The following is a 17,935-nucleotide window of genomic DNA, read 5'->3' as shown; positions in this document are numbered from 1 at the left end:
CCTTTGCAAATCTATGCTTTATAACCTGTCACCATTTAAGAAATACTCTGCACATCTGTCCTTCCTACCAAAGTACCTAGATTTTTCTATATTATAATCCATCTGCTATGTTCATCCTCAATCATGAAGCTTGTGTAAATCCAGCCATTGGCCATTATTCAGCGAGGAACAAGCAACAACCTCAGCAATGACCTGCAGCCCAGTGAGCAAAGGCACCTCCATCAGACAGGTTCTACTTGTCTAGAGATGAACTTGACAACCCACACAAACCAAAAACCTAGAAAATCAACAGTGAAAAATTTGCAGTGGATGTGAATTTTGATGATCCTGATTCCAGTTATGTTAATGCCACCTCAGGAACAGAATGGATATAGAATAATTCCAGGCAGCGTCTTCCTTGGCTCCACTCTGATAGTCCACTGCAGGAGGTGCTGTAAGTAGACTGCTGTTATGTTCCAAGAAGGACCAGGAGGTCGAAGGGTTAAACAGCAGCAGGAGTTTTATTAATGAAGTGTGCAAGCAACAAGTTTAGACTAAGCTGTTTCTTGCCCAAAGAGCCAATGGCACCATCATGACATCATATGATTGGATTGTTGTCTACCATACTTAGTAAAAAAACGCAGCAACTATTATAACTTAATCTTCTATTGTTAAATTGACTTTTTTAACTACAAATTAATTTACTTGTTTAGGAATTTAGCTATTTAAAGTGCAGATGTTACTGTATTTCAACTTAAAGGGTGCAGCCCTACTCCCTTTCCTGTTAGCCAGGTAATCTTATGTCCTTGCCAATATGTTACTCTCACACCATGTGTCTTAATTTTCCACAGTAACCTTTGAAGTAGCACCTTATCGCATTATTCTGGATTTTCAATTCTAGATCTAGATTTCCAAGCATTCTGCCAAGAAAAGCTTGTTTAAAATATCTTTAATTCATTGCAATAATTTGGCTATTTCCATGTTTACCAATTACCACAAACAGCTTACATTCTGTGAATTTTTTAGTTATGCTAGTGGAGGTTTTAATCTACATTGATGTTTCTGCATCTGCAAAAGGGGAGGCAGTGGCCTCATGGTATTAATGCTAAACTGTTAATCTAGAGAACCAGGTAATGTTTTGGGGACCTGGGTTCAAATCCTGCTACAGCAGGTGGTAGAATTTGAATTCAATTAAGAGTCTAATGATGACCATGAATTCATTGTTGATTGTCGGAAAAATCTATCTGGTACAATAATGTCGTTTAGAGAAGGAAATCTGCCACCCTTACCTGGTCTAACGTTCATGTGATACCCTTAGCTGGTCTCGCCTGCATGTAACTACCTTCTGGACAACTAGGGATGGGCAATAAATGCTGGCCTAGCCAGCAATGCCCACATCCTATGAATGAATAATTAAAAGAAAATGAAATAAACTACATCCTGAAATCAGTGACTGCATTTGTAGCCAACATTACTACTAGGTGACGTACTTTATGTGTATGCACAGAATTGGAGCATTGCAAGGCTACATCACTGCCTGTGACAGTGTGGCAAGTGTCTGTAATAAAGATGGAGCTGCCTGCATGTTGACAGGGTAGAAACTCTGGAGTGAAACATCAGAAGAACTGCAGATGCTAGAAATCAGATATAAAAACACAAATTGCTGGAAAATCTCAGCAGGTCTGACTATCTGTGGAGAGGAATCAGAGTTAACACTTCAGGTCTGCTGATCCTCCTTCAGAAGGCTCTTGTGTAATGCCCAGCCTCTAAGTGCTAATATGTTGCAAATGATTCCTGGAGTTTGCTTGTTTATGAAGTTGGAGAAAATGTATGATTTCTTCAACTGGTTACATGTTTCTTCAGTGAGTAAATGCAATAGTGAAATATTCTAATTACAAAGGTTTCAGTAATTACCCACCAGAATGGAGTTAGAGCATCCCCTCCATAGGGAGATCTGTCAAAATAGAAAGGGTTGCTGCCTGGGATGCGGTGCAGGGTTGTAGCTGATGCTTAGTCTGTTGTTTATTACTGAAAGTGATTGGAGTGCAAAACGGGAGGTTTTAAGATAACTCCCTGGGAATTTTCAATATCAAGAAATGTTTTGATAAATAGTTTATGATACTAATGCAAGTGTTCAAATATACAGTGGTCAGTCATCTGCGCATGCACAGAGCTATACTGTTGGACCTGAGCTGTTGGTTCTAGCAAATGACATCCAGGAATGATCTGTGTACACACCTGTGTATGTGCAGTTGACTCTCAGCAACTACTTTCAAAGGCAGTGCTGTATATCCAACACTAGTAATAGATTGTTTTTGTATTTTCAGATACTTCACCGCTTGACAGCAAAAGCTCTTATTGGAGATTATGAAAATGGTAGTCTGGACACAAATGAAAGTGAACATGAGGTATGTACAATCTTTTATCATATTAATTTTTGTGAATTGTCAATATCTCCCAAAGTCAGGTTCAGAGGCAGTGCTAAAGTCAGCAGTGTATTAGTCCCACTTTTGGATGGTTCATACTTACAATATGTTTGCGTGCCATCAATAGTCATTAACATTTTTCAATAAAGACCTACCTTCAAGATAAGGTCAGTGGTGTGTGAGAATCTTGTCTGGCACTGTGGTATGCACTTGTTGGTTTTGTTCAGTTGTGTTTAAGGTCAGCGGTTTTTCTTGTTTAACAAGGAAGGGGAATAGAAGAATGGGTTCTTGGCTGGAGGCTTGGGATTGGTAAATTTCAATCAGTGTTGTGGGTGATTGTATGAAGAAATTAAGTGAGAAACTCTAGGTATCTTGGGTGTGATGAGGAAAGTCACTCAAGGTATGAAAATGAGAGGATTAAAGGGCAGCATCAGTATTGTCCAAATATGTATCTGCCCCAAGCTATTGGCTTTACGGAGCTTAAAGTTCTCTACAACATTGCATCTACCCCTGCAGAAATTGGTTTTGGACAATGTCCTTTACTGTGCATAGAAGTGAGGTGGAGATGCTGCTGGAAGTTTAGCCATGTCCCACAGAATAGTGAGTACAACATCAGACACTAATATGAATATGTAAGAAATAATGAATGCATAAAACACCATACTGTTTCTTCCACAATAAAGTGAATGTTCCTGACCCCCCTTAACTATGAATGCATGCAAGTATATCTAATTCTCTGTCTAAACTAACCTCAACAAATAATAGTGATACGTGGATGACTACAGTGAATTCAATGTCATATGAAATACTTAGAATGAAATTTAATTTTGAAATAACTTGTGCCATTTTTGCGCTTTCAAGACTTAGGCTAATGGTAGCATAATTAGGCAACAAAACTTTGGGTGTAATGCAGAGCATCCAGGTTTGTCCAGGAGACTCTTTAAATTTTTTTTTCTTTTTTCTTTTTTTTGATCCAATCTCCTAAAGGGGAAAACACTCAAGTGGCCAGTCACAACTCCAGGGTGTTGGTGGACACTGCGTGCTCCTTCTCCAAGGACACCCGGGCTCTAACGTAACTCCCCTTTTTATTTTTTTTCCTTTTTTTTATTTTTTTCTTTTTATTTCCCCCCCCCACACTACCGCCTAACTGCGGTAGTGCTTATTTTTCCCCAGCACCTATGGTGTGTGTCTGTGTAGATGTGAGACACAGTGAAAGACACAAAGTGCACGAATCTTTATTCAATTGCCACCACCAGGAAGATATGAAAAACACCCGAGTGGCCAGTGACAAGCACTGCCCTTCACATCAAAGGGCAATGCTGTGTGATCAAACAGTGAAGGGGAGGGTAGGGACTAAATCAAAATAGGGTTGGACGGGGAAATAATGCACTCCACTCCCTGCGGCGCCCACCTCTCTCTGAACAACTCCAGGGTGTTGGTGGAAACCGCTTGCTCCTTCTCCAAGGACACCCGGGCTCTAACGTAACCACGGAAGAGGGGCAGGCAGTCGGCCCTAACGACCCCCTCCACGGCCCGCTGCCTGGACCTGTTGATGGCCAGTTTGGCCAGGCCCAGGAGCAGACCCACGAGGAGGTCCTCGGACCTGCCCTCCCTCCTCCGTACCGGGTGCCCGAAGATCAGGAGCGTGGGACTGAAGTGCAGAGGAGGAGGTTTTTCAGAAAATCAAAAAGGGAGTGCAAACGCCCACACCCAATATATACATGGTCCACGGACTCCACAGCGCCACAGAAGAAGCAGTTGGGCTGGGAGTCCGTGAACCACCGCAACCTACGGAGACTCTTTAAATTACGTGTAAATGCAAATATGTCAATTGGTAGGATTTCACCATGAAAAGCTTCCCCAACCAATAAATCAAATGTGGTTTGCTTGCAAGCTACTTGCATCTATCTGGATGGGATGCCCTTTAGAAGATAATTTAAAGTATTTGATAAAATGCAATGAATCAAGCCATTCATTCAATTTGAAACATCACAGGGAAATGACATTGTGAGGTGGTTGATCAAACAGCAATTTATTATGATTGGAGACACACTGTCCGAAATTGTGTTTGAAGGAGGTTCACAGTATCATTAATAAAATAATGGTATACATAAGCAAAAATGAGACATTTTTAGCAAAATGTTACTGCAGCTGTGTCTGGGTGAAGTTATTAGTCCACTCTATAATGATGTAGGAGCAGTGATTAAAATGCAATCCTTTTGCCAGGTAATTCGGTCTCCCAGGATCTTTGATTTCTAGCTTATTGGTGGCTACATGCAAAGTCAATCTTGAGCAAGCAAAGAAACTGGCTCATTTGTAGTATTTTGCTGTGAAAGAATAAGAAATTGTAGGTAAATGATCTATTTTGTTTGAAATGTAGCAAGGAAAAGGATTCTTGTGATTGTGACATTTCAAGGAGAATTGTAAAGAGAGTCATTAATCAGATGAAAGACCCTTTAGTTAATAGGAGTGCTTAGCCACTTGTAGAAGTTATTAAGAATAAAGAAAGTAGTATATCCTGTATGTGAACCCCCAAAAAGCATTCATAACACTCATAGAATGGAGGTGAGATGAGATCAGAGTGTAACTTAGCTGGATCATGAATTAGGACTTCAGATTTATTTACTGCTTTCTGCAAAAACCTGGGATATGAGCTGGCAACTAAGGCATCTCTAATGGATGGAAGGATTGGTGGACCCTGACCAAATCTCGATGTGAGTCTGATCTAACCATGGAGCAGCATTTAGCAGACATTCATGAAGTGCTTTCAAGATTCACCTGTTCTTCCTTGCTGATTAACAATAGTAATATGACCAAAAAAACAACCAAGAAAACTGCTGAGCATAGAAGTGCAACTAAATTATGGTGGGCTGTTTTTTTAACTTTTACATAATTATCATCCTGATAACCTGTGCAATACATTGGCAGCATCCAAATGAAATCAATCTATTTTGTTAATTGGAGAATAGACTACCAACGAGAATAGACTACCAAAATTCTGTTGAAATACTTAGGAAATTAGGAATTTGAAAGTAAGTATGATTCATAACTGCAACTCCAATTTCATGCAGCATTTTTATCAGTGAAAAAATTAACATTTTCATATCCGGAATGCTTTTTAAAATCTGAAGTTGTTTCATCTCTCTAAGTTGTTGCACTGTGCCTTCAGGACAGATGACTTTGCAAAGGTGATGGTATAATCTTGACATCTTTACTTTTTAGATGAAGAAGTCCACTCTGAAATCATATATCATTGAACTCAGCAAAGAATATTCTATTCTGACTCAGTTTACTAGTTTTCTAGCCATTGAAGAAAGGGTAAGTACAATTTAACAAGACAATAACACAAACACTAACCTAAAACTTTCAGGACTCTTGTATTCCTAAATCAATGTGTGGAAACTTATAGTTTTGTTCTTGCTGATCTTTGCTAATGATGCTTTCACCTTTGGGCCAAGGAGTTTTGATTTTTCAGTTTTACCTGGGGTACTGGTCATACTGGTAGGATGGTAGACTTTATTAATACATATCCACTATGTCAGTGCAGAGCCAGAAAGCAATATATTTTTGGAGAACCACTTTTAAGATCACCATTTTTGCAATTTATTTCCATCTTTATTTCTCTTAAATTTGCTATCACATGCTAGTCAAAGCCTTTATACCTTCAAGACTATCATCACTGCTTTTCATATTTATAAGCTTTTAAAAATATCAACTATAACGTTAATCATTTAGTCACTGAAATTATCCCGTACCTTCAAAGGATTGCTCCTCCTTTTTTGATTAACATCAGATTTTATGTTATGCTTGTTGAATCATACAACGCAGAAAATAAATCAGAATAGCATCATATGCCAGTTCTTTGAATGAGGCACCTAAAGAATTCAATCAGCTGTTCTTCTTCATAGGCCTTCATATTTCTCATTTTTAAATATATATCCAATTCTCTTTTGAATGTTGTGTGAATCTGCTTCACCAGCCTTTCAGGATTGATTTCTAAGTATACCTTTCGAGTAATCTAAATGAGTAACAAATGTTCAAAATTTTAGAGTAAGTATGTTTCTATACTTGCATCATTCACTTTACACCAGCAATTTAAACTTAATGTCAACCCATTCTTGTTTTGTTTTGTTAAGTATGAGCAGGAAGAACACTTATCCTTCGGCCCTTCTATTCAGGAGCTTGCTGCAAAAGAAAGTGTGGATATTCTGCCATACATGGACTGGGAGAAACAACTCTTAATGGGAGCTTCAAGGAAAGTGAGTGTAAAGTGTATTTGGTGCTCGAGTAGCTAAGTAATGGGATGACTCAGAAATTGCAGGAGAGTGGGTACCTTATCCAGTCTGGTCAGTTCAGTGTCTACCATAACTGTCTTCCGGATGACCACACTCAGAGTTCAAAATCAGTAATTGTGTATCGGGCTGCCATATACATTGATTATATTCTTTTCAGTGACTTTCATTTAAATCCTTGTTTCAGTTTAAAATTTTAAAATGAAAGGCATTTGGGTGTATACATTTCTAATCAATGTGTTGCAAAATGAGTGATATAGGATCATTTGCTCATTTAAAAACAGTGCTTGATAATCAGTTCCATTACAATCAATGTAAATTAATATGAGGCACCTAACAGACAAACTATCGAAAGTGTTTATTTTGTACCACATCAAGATGAATTGCTATGGCTTGAAGTTTTGAAATAAATGGAAGTGGATGTACTGTTTGAGCTCTAGGCAGAGAGTAATGTGTCATGGAGAGTGCTGTATAAATGCTGGTGTCTTTTGAACAGATTGTTCCCAGCTATCATCAATGCTAAAGCAGCTACTACCTGATTTTATAATTAATTCACATCTTGCGGATGATACGAAAGTCGGTGGAGTTGTTGACAGTGAGGAAGGATGTGGCAGGCTACAGCGGGATATAGATAAGCTGCAGAGCTGGGCAGAAAGGTGGCAAATGGAGTTCAATGTAAGTAAGTGTGAAGTGATTCACTTTGGTAAGAGTAGCAAGAAGATGGGGTACCGGGCTAATGGTCGGATACTTGGTAGTGTGGATGAGCAGAGGGATCTTGGTGTCCATGTACACAGATCTCTGAAAGTTGCCACCTAGGTAAATAGCGCGTTGAAGAAGGCATATGGCGTACTGGCTTTTATTGGTAGAGGAATTGAGTTCCGGAGTCCTGAGGTCATGTTGCAGTTGTATAAGACTCTGGTGCGGCCGCATCTGGAGTATTGTGTGCAGTTTTGGTCGCCATACTATAGGAAGGATGTGGAGGCACTGGAACGGGTGCAGAGGAGGTTTACCAGGATGTTGCCTGGTATGGTAGGAAGATCATATGAGGAAAGGCTGAGGCACTTGGGGCTGTTTTCATTGGAGAAAAGAAGGTTTAGGGGTGATTTGATAGAGGTGTACAAGATGATTAGGCGTTTAGATAGGGTTGACCATGAGAACCTTTTTCCACGTATGGAGTCAGCTATTACGAGGGGGCATAGCTTTAAATTACGGGGTGGTAGGTATAGGACAGATGTTAGGGGTAGATTCTTTACTCAGCGAGTCGTGAGTTCATGGAATGCCCTGCCAGTAGCACTGGTGGACTGTCCCTCTTTATGGGCATTTAAACGGACATTGGATAGACATATGGAGGATAGTGGGCTAGTGTAGGTTAGGTGGGCTTGGATCGGCGCAACATTGAGGGCCAAAGGGCCTGTACTGCGCTGCATTTTTCTATGTTCTATGTTCTATCACTGGCTGGGCCAGATTTATTGCCCATCTCTGTTTGCACTTGAGAAGATGATCTGTGAGTTTGTTAATCCCACAGTGATTTTAGGATTGGAGTTACAGCAACAGTGAATGAACAGTGATAAGTACAAAGTGAGGTTAGTATATAAATGAATGGGAACTTGTGGGTGGTACTGCTGCCATGGACCTACTGTCTTTGTACTTCTAGGTAGGCAGTAGGTGCTGATGGAAAAGCTTTGATACTTTGCTACCTCATGACGTGTAACTGGTATACACTGCTACTACTGTGTATCCGTGGTGCAGGGTATGCCCATTATAGTGGATTGCTTTATCCTGGAGAGGGTTAAGAATTGCTGGAGCTGCACTTATCCAGATATGTGGACAATATTCTATCACTCTCCTGACTTGTACCTTGTAGATGCTAGACAGAGTTTTGAGTTAGAAGGGATTTGCTCACTGCAGAATTCTAAGCCTCTGACCACTTCTTGTAGCCACAATATTTATGTGCTGATTGAGTTCGGTTTTTGGTTAATGCTTACCAACAGATTGTTGATTGTGGAGGATTCAGTGATGATATATTGAAAGTCAAGGGACGATCGTTAGATTCTCTCTTGTTGGAGATGGTCATTAGATTCCTTGATGCCGCACTCAGTCAAATGCAGCCTTGATTTCAAGGGCAGTCATTCTCACCTTTCATCAGGAATTCAGCTGTTTGTCTATATTTGAACTAAGGCTGTAATGAAGTCAGGAGTTGAGTATCCCTTGTGATATCTAAACTGGCCATCAGTGATTAGGTTATTGCTAATGGCTTGGAATGTGGCAAGATCTGGGGAACACCTTCAAGACTATTGCCAGAATGTTGTCAGAATCCAGAGCTTTTGCAGTATCCATTAACTCTAGCTGTTCCTTGATAAAATGTGGAAGAAATCAAATTGGCTGAAAACTCACATTTATAATGCAGAGGCTCTGAATGAGGTCAAAATGGAACATTCGTGTTGCCCTTATGGCTGAAGATTGTTGCAAATACCATCAGCATTACCTTTTACACTGACGTTCTAGGCTCCACCATTTTTGAGGATGGGGATATTTGTGGGGTCTCTTCTAATGAGCCGTTCAATCATCATTGAAGAGTTGACAAATCCCCAGGGCCTAATGTCCTTCACCAGGGAGTGTTGAAAGGGATGGTCTCAGAGATATCCATTGGCAACCATCTTCCAAGCTTCTATTTATTCTGCAGCAGTACCTACAGATTGATGCTACTGGCACGGCATCATATTGCCAGTTCTTTGAATGAGGTACCTAATGAATTCAATCAGCTGTTCTTCTTCATAGGCCTTCATATTTCTCACTTTCAAATATATAACCAATTCTCTTTTGAATGTTGTGTGAATCTGCTTCACCAGCCTTTCAGGATTGTACTTCCAGTATAACTTTCAGAATAAACAAAATTGTTCCAATCTCTAACAAGTTATTTTGCTCATTATCTCACATCTGGTTACCATTCCTTCATGCAATGGAAACACATTCTCCTTGTTTAATGTATCATAATGTTGAACACCTTTATTAAATTTCCTCTTTGCCTTCTATGTTTTAAGGAGAACTGTTCTAACTTTCTCTAGTTTCCCCATGTAATTGAAGTCCATTATTCTGGGCACCATTCTGGTAAATGTTTTGAGCATCCTATCCTAAACTATATCACTATATTCTAGACTTCGACATCCTTCATGACATTCATCTGACCCAGATGCAAACATTCTAATTCTCACTCTCTAGTACTCTCTCAAAGTGAGGAGGTCACTTGCCAGAGAGCACAGCATGGAGTAAGAATTTGAGTCTGGAATCTTTTAACTTGGGCAGGCTGTTGAGCTACAACTACCACATTGTTCCAGCTGACCAGAATATTCTCCCATTCTTAATGCTTGCCATTTGCTTAATGGAAGAATCTGAAGATTGATAATCAACCAATTTGGCCATGTTATGAACATAATTTTATTGGTTAACAGTCCCTAAAGTGGAACTGCTACCCAGTGTCACAAGACCTCCTGTGGAATGTCAGTTTACAGGGCCTTAACATGGAGATTAGAAAAGTGAGAACAAGGGCTCTGTTGCTTGGCATTTAGGTAGTTAGCTATATTCTCAGTCCCCAGCAGTAGTGTCTTGTAGTGAGCAGCAGTCAGAAAACACTGAAGTCCAAAAGTCATAATGAAGTAAGAGAAGAAATTGCATATCAGTAGCAAGGACCCTTAAATGGAATAGTGGAAGCTAAATCTTTAGAATCATTTTGGAAACATTTGATGCAATTATTGGTAAACATTGAGATGCTTCTGAGTAGATGCATTAAAGTGAACTGAAACCTTCTCTGATCCATAGTAACCCTGCATGCTACTTCGTTTTTGTCAGAGAGTAAACTAAGGTTTCATACTGCAAAGTGTGAATTACACATAGCATCACAACATCATATAGCCACAAGCTTACACAGAAATAGTTTAAATAGGTTCTTCTAATTGAACATGCAGAACTCTGGAGATCCGATGCTGAGTAGTGTGTTCTTTCCGTATGATGATGTTTTTTGAGCTTTGAAATTCTATGCCATATATTTATCAACACAAAATAAAGCAAGATAAATGCTCACTGTCTTTACTATAACTGAGCATTCAAACGGTGTTACTGAGAATTGGGCATGATTATTACTGTTGGCATCCAAAACAAAACTAAATTAAACGAGTAACAAATTTTCAAAGTATTAGATTAAGTATATTTCTATACTTGACATCATTCAATTTACATCAGCAATTTAAACTTAATGTCAACCCATTCTTGTTTTGTTTAGTACAAGCAGGTGAAAGACTTACCTCCCAGCCCATCTATTCAAGAGCTTGCTGCAAAAGAAAGTGTGGATATTCTGCCATACATGGACTGGGAGAATCAACTCATAATGGGAGCTTCAAGGAAAGTGAGTGTAAAGTGTATTTCGTGCTCGAGTAGTTAAGTAATGGGATGACTCAGAAATTGCAGGAGAGTGGGTACCTTATCCAGTTTGGTCAGTTCAGTTCCTGCCATAACTGTCTTCTGGATGGCCCACACTCAGACTTCAAAATCAGTAGTTGTGTATCTGGCTGCCATATGCATTGATTATATTCTTTTCAGTGACTTTCATTTAAATCCTTGTTTCAGTTTAAAATTTTAAAATGAAAGGCATTTGGGTGTATACATTTCTAATCAATGTGTTGCAAAATGAGTGATATGGGATCATTTGCTCATTTAAAAACAGTGCTTGATAATCAGTTCCATTACAATCAATGTAAGTTAATATGAGGCACCTAACAGACAAACTATCCAAAGTGTTTACTTTGTACCACATCAAGATGAATTGCTATGGCTTGAAGTTTTGAAATAAATGGAAGTGGATGTACTGTTCGAGCTCGAGGCAGAGAGTAATGTGTCATGGAGAGTGCTGTATAAATGCTGGTGTCTTTTGAACAGATTGTTCCCAACTATCATCAATGCTAAAGCAGCTACTATCTGATTTTATAATTAATTCAGAGTGTAAACATCACTGGCTGGGCCAGATTTATTGCCCATCTCTGTTTGCACTTGAGAAGGTGATCTGTGAATTTGTTAATCCCACAGTGCTATTAGGAAGGGAGTTACAGCAACAGTGACTGAACAGTGATAAGTACAAAGTGAGGTTAGTATGTGAATGGAGGGGAACTTGTGGGTGGTGGTGCTCCACGGACCTTCTGTCTTTGTACTTCTACGTAGGCAGTAGGTGCTGATGGAAGAGCTTTCATACTTTGCTACCTCATGTCGTGTAGCTGGTACACACTGCTACCACTGTGTATTCGTGGTGCAGGGTCTGCCCATTAAGTGGGTTGCTTTATCCTGGATAGGGTTAAGTTTCTTGAGAATTGCCGGAGCTGCACTTATCCAGATATGTGGACAATGTTCTCACACTCTCCTGACTTGTGCCTTGTAGTTGCTAGACAGAGTTTTGAGTTAGAAGGGATTTGCTCACTGCAGAAGTCCAAGCCTCTGATCTCTTCTGTTAGCCACAATATTTATGTGCTGATCGAGTTCAGTCTTTGGTTGATGCTTACCACCAGATTGTTGATTGTGGCAGATTCAGTGATGATATATTGAGAATGTTAGATTCTCTCTCGTTGGAGATGGTCATTAGGTTCCATGTTGCCACACTCAATCAAATGCAGCCTTGATTTCAAGGGCAGTCATTCTCACCTTGTGATATCTAAACTGGCCATCAGTGATTAGGTTATTGCTAATGGCTTGGGATGTGGCAAGATTTAGAGCACATCTTCAAGACTATTGCCAGAATGTTGTCAGAATCCATAGCTTTTTCATTATCCATTGTGTCTAGCCATTCCTTGATATCATATGGAAGAAGTCAAATTGGCTGAAAACTCACATCTATAATGCAGAGACTCTGGATGAGGTCAAAAAAGAACATTCACGTCACCCTTCTGGCTGAAGATTGTTGCAAATGCATCAGCATTATCTTTTGCACTGACGTGCTAAGCTCCACCATTATTGAGGATGGGGATATTTGTGGGGTGTCTTCTAATCAGCTGTTCAATCATCAATGAAGAGTTGACAAATCCCCAGGGCCTAATGACCTTCACCAGGGAGTGTTGAAAGAGATGGTCTCAGAGATATCCATTGGTAACCATCTTCCAAGCTTCTATTTATTCTGCAGCTGTGCCTATAGATTTGAAGGTTGCCATTTTAATCCAAAAACTTTAGAAAAGAGTGAGAGAGAAAGCAGCTAACGAAGGACTTGTTAGCTTCATATCATTAGTATGGAAAATGCTGGAATCAACCATAAAGGATGTGTTTACTGGATATTTAGAAAATAATTGTCTAATTGGACAGAGTTAATCTGAATTTATGAAAGGGGAATAATGTTTGACAAATGCTGTGGAGGTTTTTGATGGTGTTACTAGTAGAGTCAATAAGAAGAAACCAGTGGATGTAGTGTACTTGGATCTTCAGAAGATTTTTCCAAAAAATCTTACACAAAAAGTTATTAACAAAATTAAAGCACATGGGATTTGGGTAATATACTATTATGGATTGAGAAGTTGATTAATAGTCAGAAAGCAGAGTGTAGGAATAAATGAGTCATTCTCAGATTGGCGAATCTGCATCCAGTGGGATACCGAAAGAGTCAGAACTTATGCCCTGGCTGTTCACATTTACATTAATGATTTGGATCTGGAGACCAATTGTAATTATTTCAGGTTTGCAGATAATACAAATTGGTGGGAATGTGAGTTGTGGGGAGGATGAAAAGAGGCATTTAAGGGGTTTACACAAGCTATGTGAGTGGCAAGAGATTGGCAATATAAATATAATGTGGATAAGTGTGAAATTATTCACTTTGCTAGGAGGAACAAAGGTGCAGAGTATTTCTTAATGGTCAAATGTTAGAATGTGCTGATGTCCAAAGAGACCTTGGTGTCCTTGTTCTAATAATCACCAAAACCTGGCACGTGGCTGTAGTGAACTATGTTAGATGTTGTTACAAGAGGATTTGAATACTGGAGCAAAGTATCACTTCAATTACATAGCAACATAGGAACAGGAGTAGGCCATTAAACCCCTCAGACCTGTTTTACCATTCAGTAAGATCATGGCTGATCTAGATAGATCATTGATTCGACTCCACTTGAAATATTGTCCCCTCATCTAGGGAGGAATATACTTGTCATAGAGGGAATGTAATAACATTTCATCAGATTGATTCCTGGGAGGGCGAAACTGTCCTATGAGGAGAGATTGAGAAGTCTCAGCCCATAATCGTTGGAATTTAAATGAATGACAGGCAGTGTCAAAGACACCTCCAAAACTTTTAAAAGGGTAGAGGAAAAGCAGAAAGGATGTTTCCAGTGTGTGTCTAGAGCCAAAGGAAAGAATCTCCAGAATAAAACCCAAACCACTTCTTCACTTATGGGTAGTGAATCTTTCGAATTTTCTACTGCAGAGGGCTGTGGAAATTCAGTTATTGATTAAGTTCAGGTTAAAAATTGATAGATTTCTAGTTACTAATGACTTCAAGAAATGTATGGATTGCATAGGAATATGCTGTTGAGTTTGCTGATCAACCATGATCTTGCATGGCAAAATAAGTTAGAGGGGCTGAATGAACTGCTTCTGCTACTATGTTCCTTGCATAAATTGCAGCAAATGTAAATAGAATATAATTTTGTCTGGTATTGACATTTGACCTTTTGTTTTTGGATCGTGGATTTAAATAGTTAAGATTTTTAAATAAATAAAATAGTTTTATACCTAATTATTCATGTTCTGGACTAAGCCAGACCACTCAAAACATTCTTAAGCAGGCAGCTCAGACCATAACTTTGCAATTTGTTTTGGCAAGTGTACAGTGAAAATTACTTGGATTAAGTTAGCTAGGTTGACTACTAGATTTTAAAACAGTCAAACGTTTGCTCACAAAATTACACAATGAAACACAAAAAACAGAATAAAGAACCCCTTCAGAACTCACCCAATCCAACTAGACTTTATTATGCTGTTCCGAATGTACTCAATAGTCCCATTAAGCAAAGCCCCTTTAAAAACCAGTATAAATGGAACACATGCTGACAGGTTGAAGCTGAAGAGCAGAAGAGAGAGAGAGAGAGAGAGAGTTTCCACACATCTCCCTGTTGAACTTCCAACCAGTTCAAGACTAACTCAACTGCTCAGCTCAGCTCATCTAGAGAGCTGACCACTCCCCTTTCTTTATACAGGCCACTTCTAAAGCATGGCCACTTTGGCCTGAAGTCTCATCTGTTTACATAAAAGCAAAAGGCCTCTCAAAATCCTTTTCATGTCTGTACCAAACCAGACTGTTTGGAGTTCAGCCTGGTTTATTGCTCCTTTGAAAAACATCAAGGACAGAGTCTCCTCGAGCCATGGAACAGCTTTAGTAAAAATAGGCACTAGCTTTGTCACATTCATGAAATCTTGCTTTATCTTTTTTACTTCTGATTTCCGTTTGCTTCCCTTTTTTGAAAATTATGACCAATTGTGGCTGACAGTTTCACATCTAAAATATTTAAATCATGATTTAAAACCTGCTTTCCCAGCTGAAAGTTTTTGGGTGGGGCTTTCTGCATTGCCCCCACCCCATCCTTGTCCCCCCCCCCCCCCCCCCGTATCACCTCTGCCTCCTGTTTAGCAGTGATGAATGCCACTATGTTTCCTGATTTTATTGGAGCAGTAGGTCTGCCTATCATCAGCAGGCATTGTTATTGAGAATAATTTGATATTGGTGACATGTTGGATTAAGCTGGAAACAACACAGGCAAAATCCATTTTTAAGAATCTTTCCATGTCTTTTCATTTGGACCAGACGAAGCAGGAACTTTAAAATTGGCACATATATGGTGATGAGCCTATAATACAGACATATGTTTGACTACTATGTGACATAGCTTGTTATTTTATAATGTGTTACACAGTGTACTATCTACTAGTTTTGTTTAATGATGTTCATAGCAGTTTGTTTCAGTAATTAATATGCCTTATGTTGAACTTATAGGAACTGTTGCAAAAATGGGAAGTTCCCAAGAAAAGCTTTTCAAAGGAAAGTAATGGAGACTATGCTGAAACTTGTTATAATGCAAAACAAATTAACTCTTTGGCTCCTACGAAATATTTCTTGAGGTTGAGTGCATCACTTACTCCTTCTGAAAAGAGTAATCGTAGATGTGGCTTAGCTGTAATCCACAGTGAACGAAAAGCATCTCCGCGTAATGTATTTAATACATCAGTGAAATTGGCTACCAAAGAGAAAACTAATGATCAATCTTCAACATATTCTAGCTCAGCTGAAAAGTTAAGTTGTTCATCGGCTGCAATGAAATTTAGTCTTGAAGGTGGTCCAGTTTTTCAAGGTTTTGGAAGTACAACACATTTTAATTCAGGATTTTTAGCAACTGGTGCTTCTGATACTAAAATGAAATCAGTTGATGCATCATTTCCGTCATTTGCAACTGTTCCTGATCGAAATCAATCATTTTTTGGTTTAGATTCTTCAGTAGGTGCATCTCCTTTTTTTGAAGGTCCAGATTTTTTAGCAGCAACAGTCTCTTCTGATGTAAGTTCACAAGTGAATGACTCACCTGGCTTAATAGCTGAAGATCACAGTGACTATCCTAGGCGTAAACAAAAATGGTGTTCTTCAATATCTCCATTATTTTCTTCTTCTCATTCACAAGCATCACGTTCTACTTATTCCATGGATTCAGCTATTACAAATGGAGTACCATTTAGTTTTGGTTCAAGGCTGCAAATTTCACCAGCTGTAAGTTCAGAAGTTTTTGGGTCTGCTCTTTCAAAGACTTCCCAGGATCAAAATATGGTCAATCAAAATACCCCACAATCTCTATCCAAGGACACCACAGATTCACAGACATCTTCAAATTTTAAAAAACTGAAAAAACTTAGAACAGCATTCAATGATCCTGAACAAATCAGGTAAAAATGATTCATATTAAATTGTTTTCTCAATCTTGTTTCTTTTGAATGCATGCATCAACTCCTACATCTAGTAACATTAACTGAAAATTAATGGAATTTTTTGATCATGTGAAACAATGTGATAAATCCTGATAAATGTGTGTTATGTGTCTGCCTTGTCAACAAATTGCAAGCGTGCTGTCTGTAGCACATTCTCATGTTAACATGTAATATATGCGAACATTATATATAGTTTATATGTACAACATTTTGCAAAGAATCTTCCACAGTTGTTAATATCAGGTAATTGTGGAGAAGATCATACTAATATGGACCAGACTTGGAAAGATCCACTCAGTATGCCCATTATCCGTCACATGGTGGTGACATAGATGGTTATGTTTCCACAATGAATATGCTTGTAAAGGTGATGTCTAGCTCAGCTGCAGTGATCAGAAACATTTCCATTTTTTATTTATGGTGAGTTAGCTGCTTTCACTGAGCCATGAACAAAGACTAGGTTGCAATCAGCTATAATGTATCAGACTAAGATAGTGAAAAGTCAAGATCCCAATTTCCAGTTACTATTCTGATCTCAGCTAGAAAATAAATGTGGATGTTGGGACTCTCTGCCTTTGTAAAGCCTGTTGACAACAACTAGTTGATTCCTGCATGCATTTAGACAAGTTAACGAAGAGACTTACAATACTAAACCCTGGTCAAGTCCCATACCTTCAGGAAGGGTAGAAAAATTAGTAAGAACTGGAAGCTTGAGAATCCGAATGAGTGGTTAATGAAAGTGCAGAACATTTTTTTGGGGTCTATTATTTTCATTAGTGGCTCTGGAAGAACAGCAAAGGATGTTTCTTAATCAATAGAAAAGTACTTCAGCTTTTCAGTGTAATGTCAGGCAAAAAATTGTTGAAATAAAAACAACATTGCTGGAGAAACTGATGAGGCCTGGTAGCATTTGGGGAGGAAAAGAGTTAATGTTTTGATTCCAAAATGATTCATCTTCAGTTTAATTTTTAATAAAATCTAATATTGTAAATGAACAAAAATTAATTTACCCTTCAAAAATGTGTTGCAGCATTCATAAACTGAAGAAAGGCTCAGAAGAGGTACTAGAATTAAAGGATCTAAAATTAAAGAGAGGCACACAAGAAGATTCCAAGAAACAAACTGAGAAGGTGGTTGGTAGTTTTCAGAGAAAGAAGAAAGCTACAGAGAGGGTACTAAGAAGCAGAAATTGTGAAATCCCTTGGGTGGAACTCTTTATGTGGCAAAATAAGGTAATTTTTAAAAACT

The 17,935-nt window shown here is 38.8% G+C and overlaps 1 protein-coding gene across 6 annotated transcripts in view; it reads left to right on the top strand.

Moving 5' to 3' along the window:
- Positions 1-17,935, top strand: part of parp4 (poly (ADP-ribose) polymerase family, member 4) — a 124,840-nt gene that overhangs the window by 95,240 nt on the left and 11,665 nt on the right. For 5 of the 6 annotated variants that reach the window (XR_011961509.1, XM_072577431.1, XM_072577436.1 and 2 more), the window contains 6 exons: positions 2,307-2,387; positions 5,628-5,723; positions 6,542-6,664; positions 10,974-11,096; positions 15,708-16,645; positions 17,718-17,919. Coding sequence is in view for 5 of the 6 variants with exons in the window: in XM_072577431.1 (XP_072433532.1) it covers positions 2,307-2,387; positions 5,628-5,723; positions 6,542-6,664; positions 10,974-11,096; positions 15,708-16,645; positions 17,718-17,919 (1,563 nt within the window). In the remaining variant the exon portion in view is untranslated. The remainder of the gene's footprint in view (positions 1-2,306; positions 2,388-5,627; positions 5,724-6,541; positions 6,665-10,973; positions 11,097-15,707; positions 16,646-17,717; positions 17,920-17,935) is intronic. The other variant, XM_072577433.1, reaches the window with a different exon arrangement.

Source organism: Chiloscyllium punctatum, chromosome 9, assembly GCF_047496795.1.
Source record: "Chiloscyllium punctatum isolate Juve2018m chromosome 9, sChiPun1.3, whole genome shotgun sequence".
Taxonomy (NCBI): Eukaryota; Metazoa; Chordata; class Chondrichthyes; order Orectolobiformes; family Hemiscylliidae; genus Chiloscyllium; species Chiloscyllium punctatum.
Note: the sequence above shows the minus strand (reverse complement) of the source record. Positions and strands in the feature narration are given on the sequence as shown.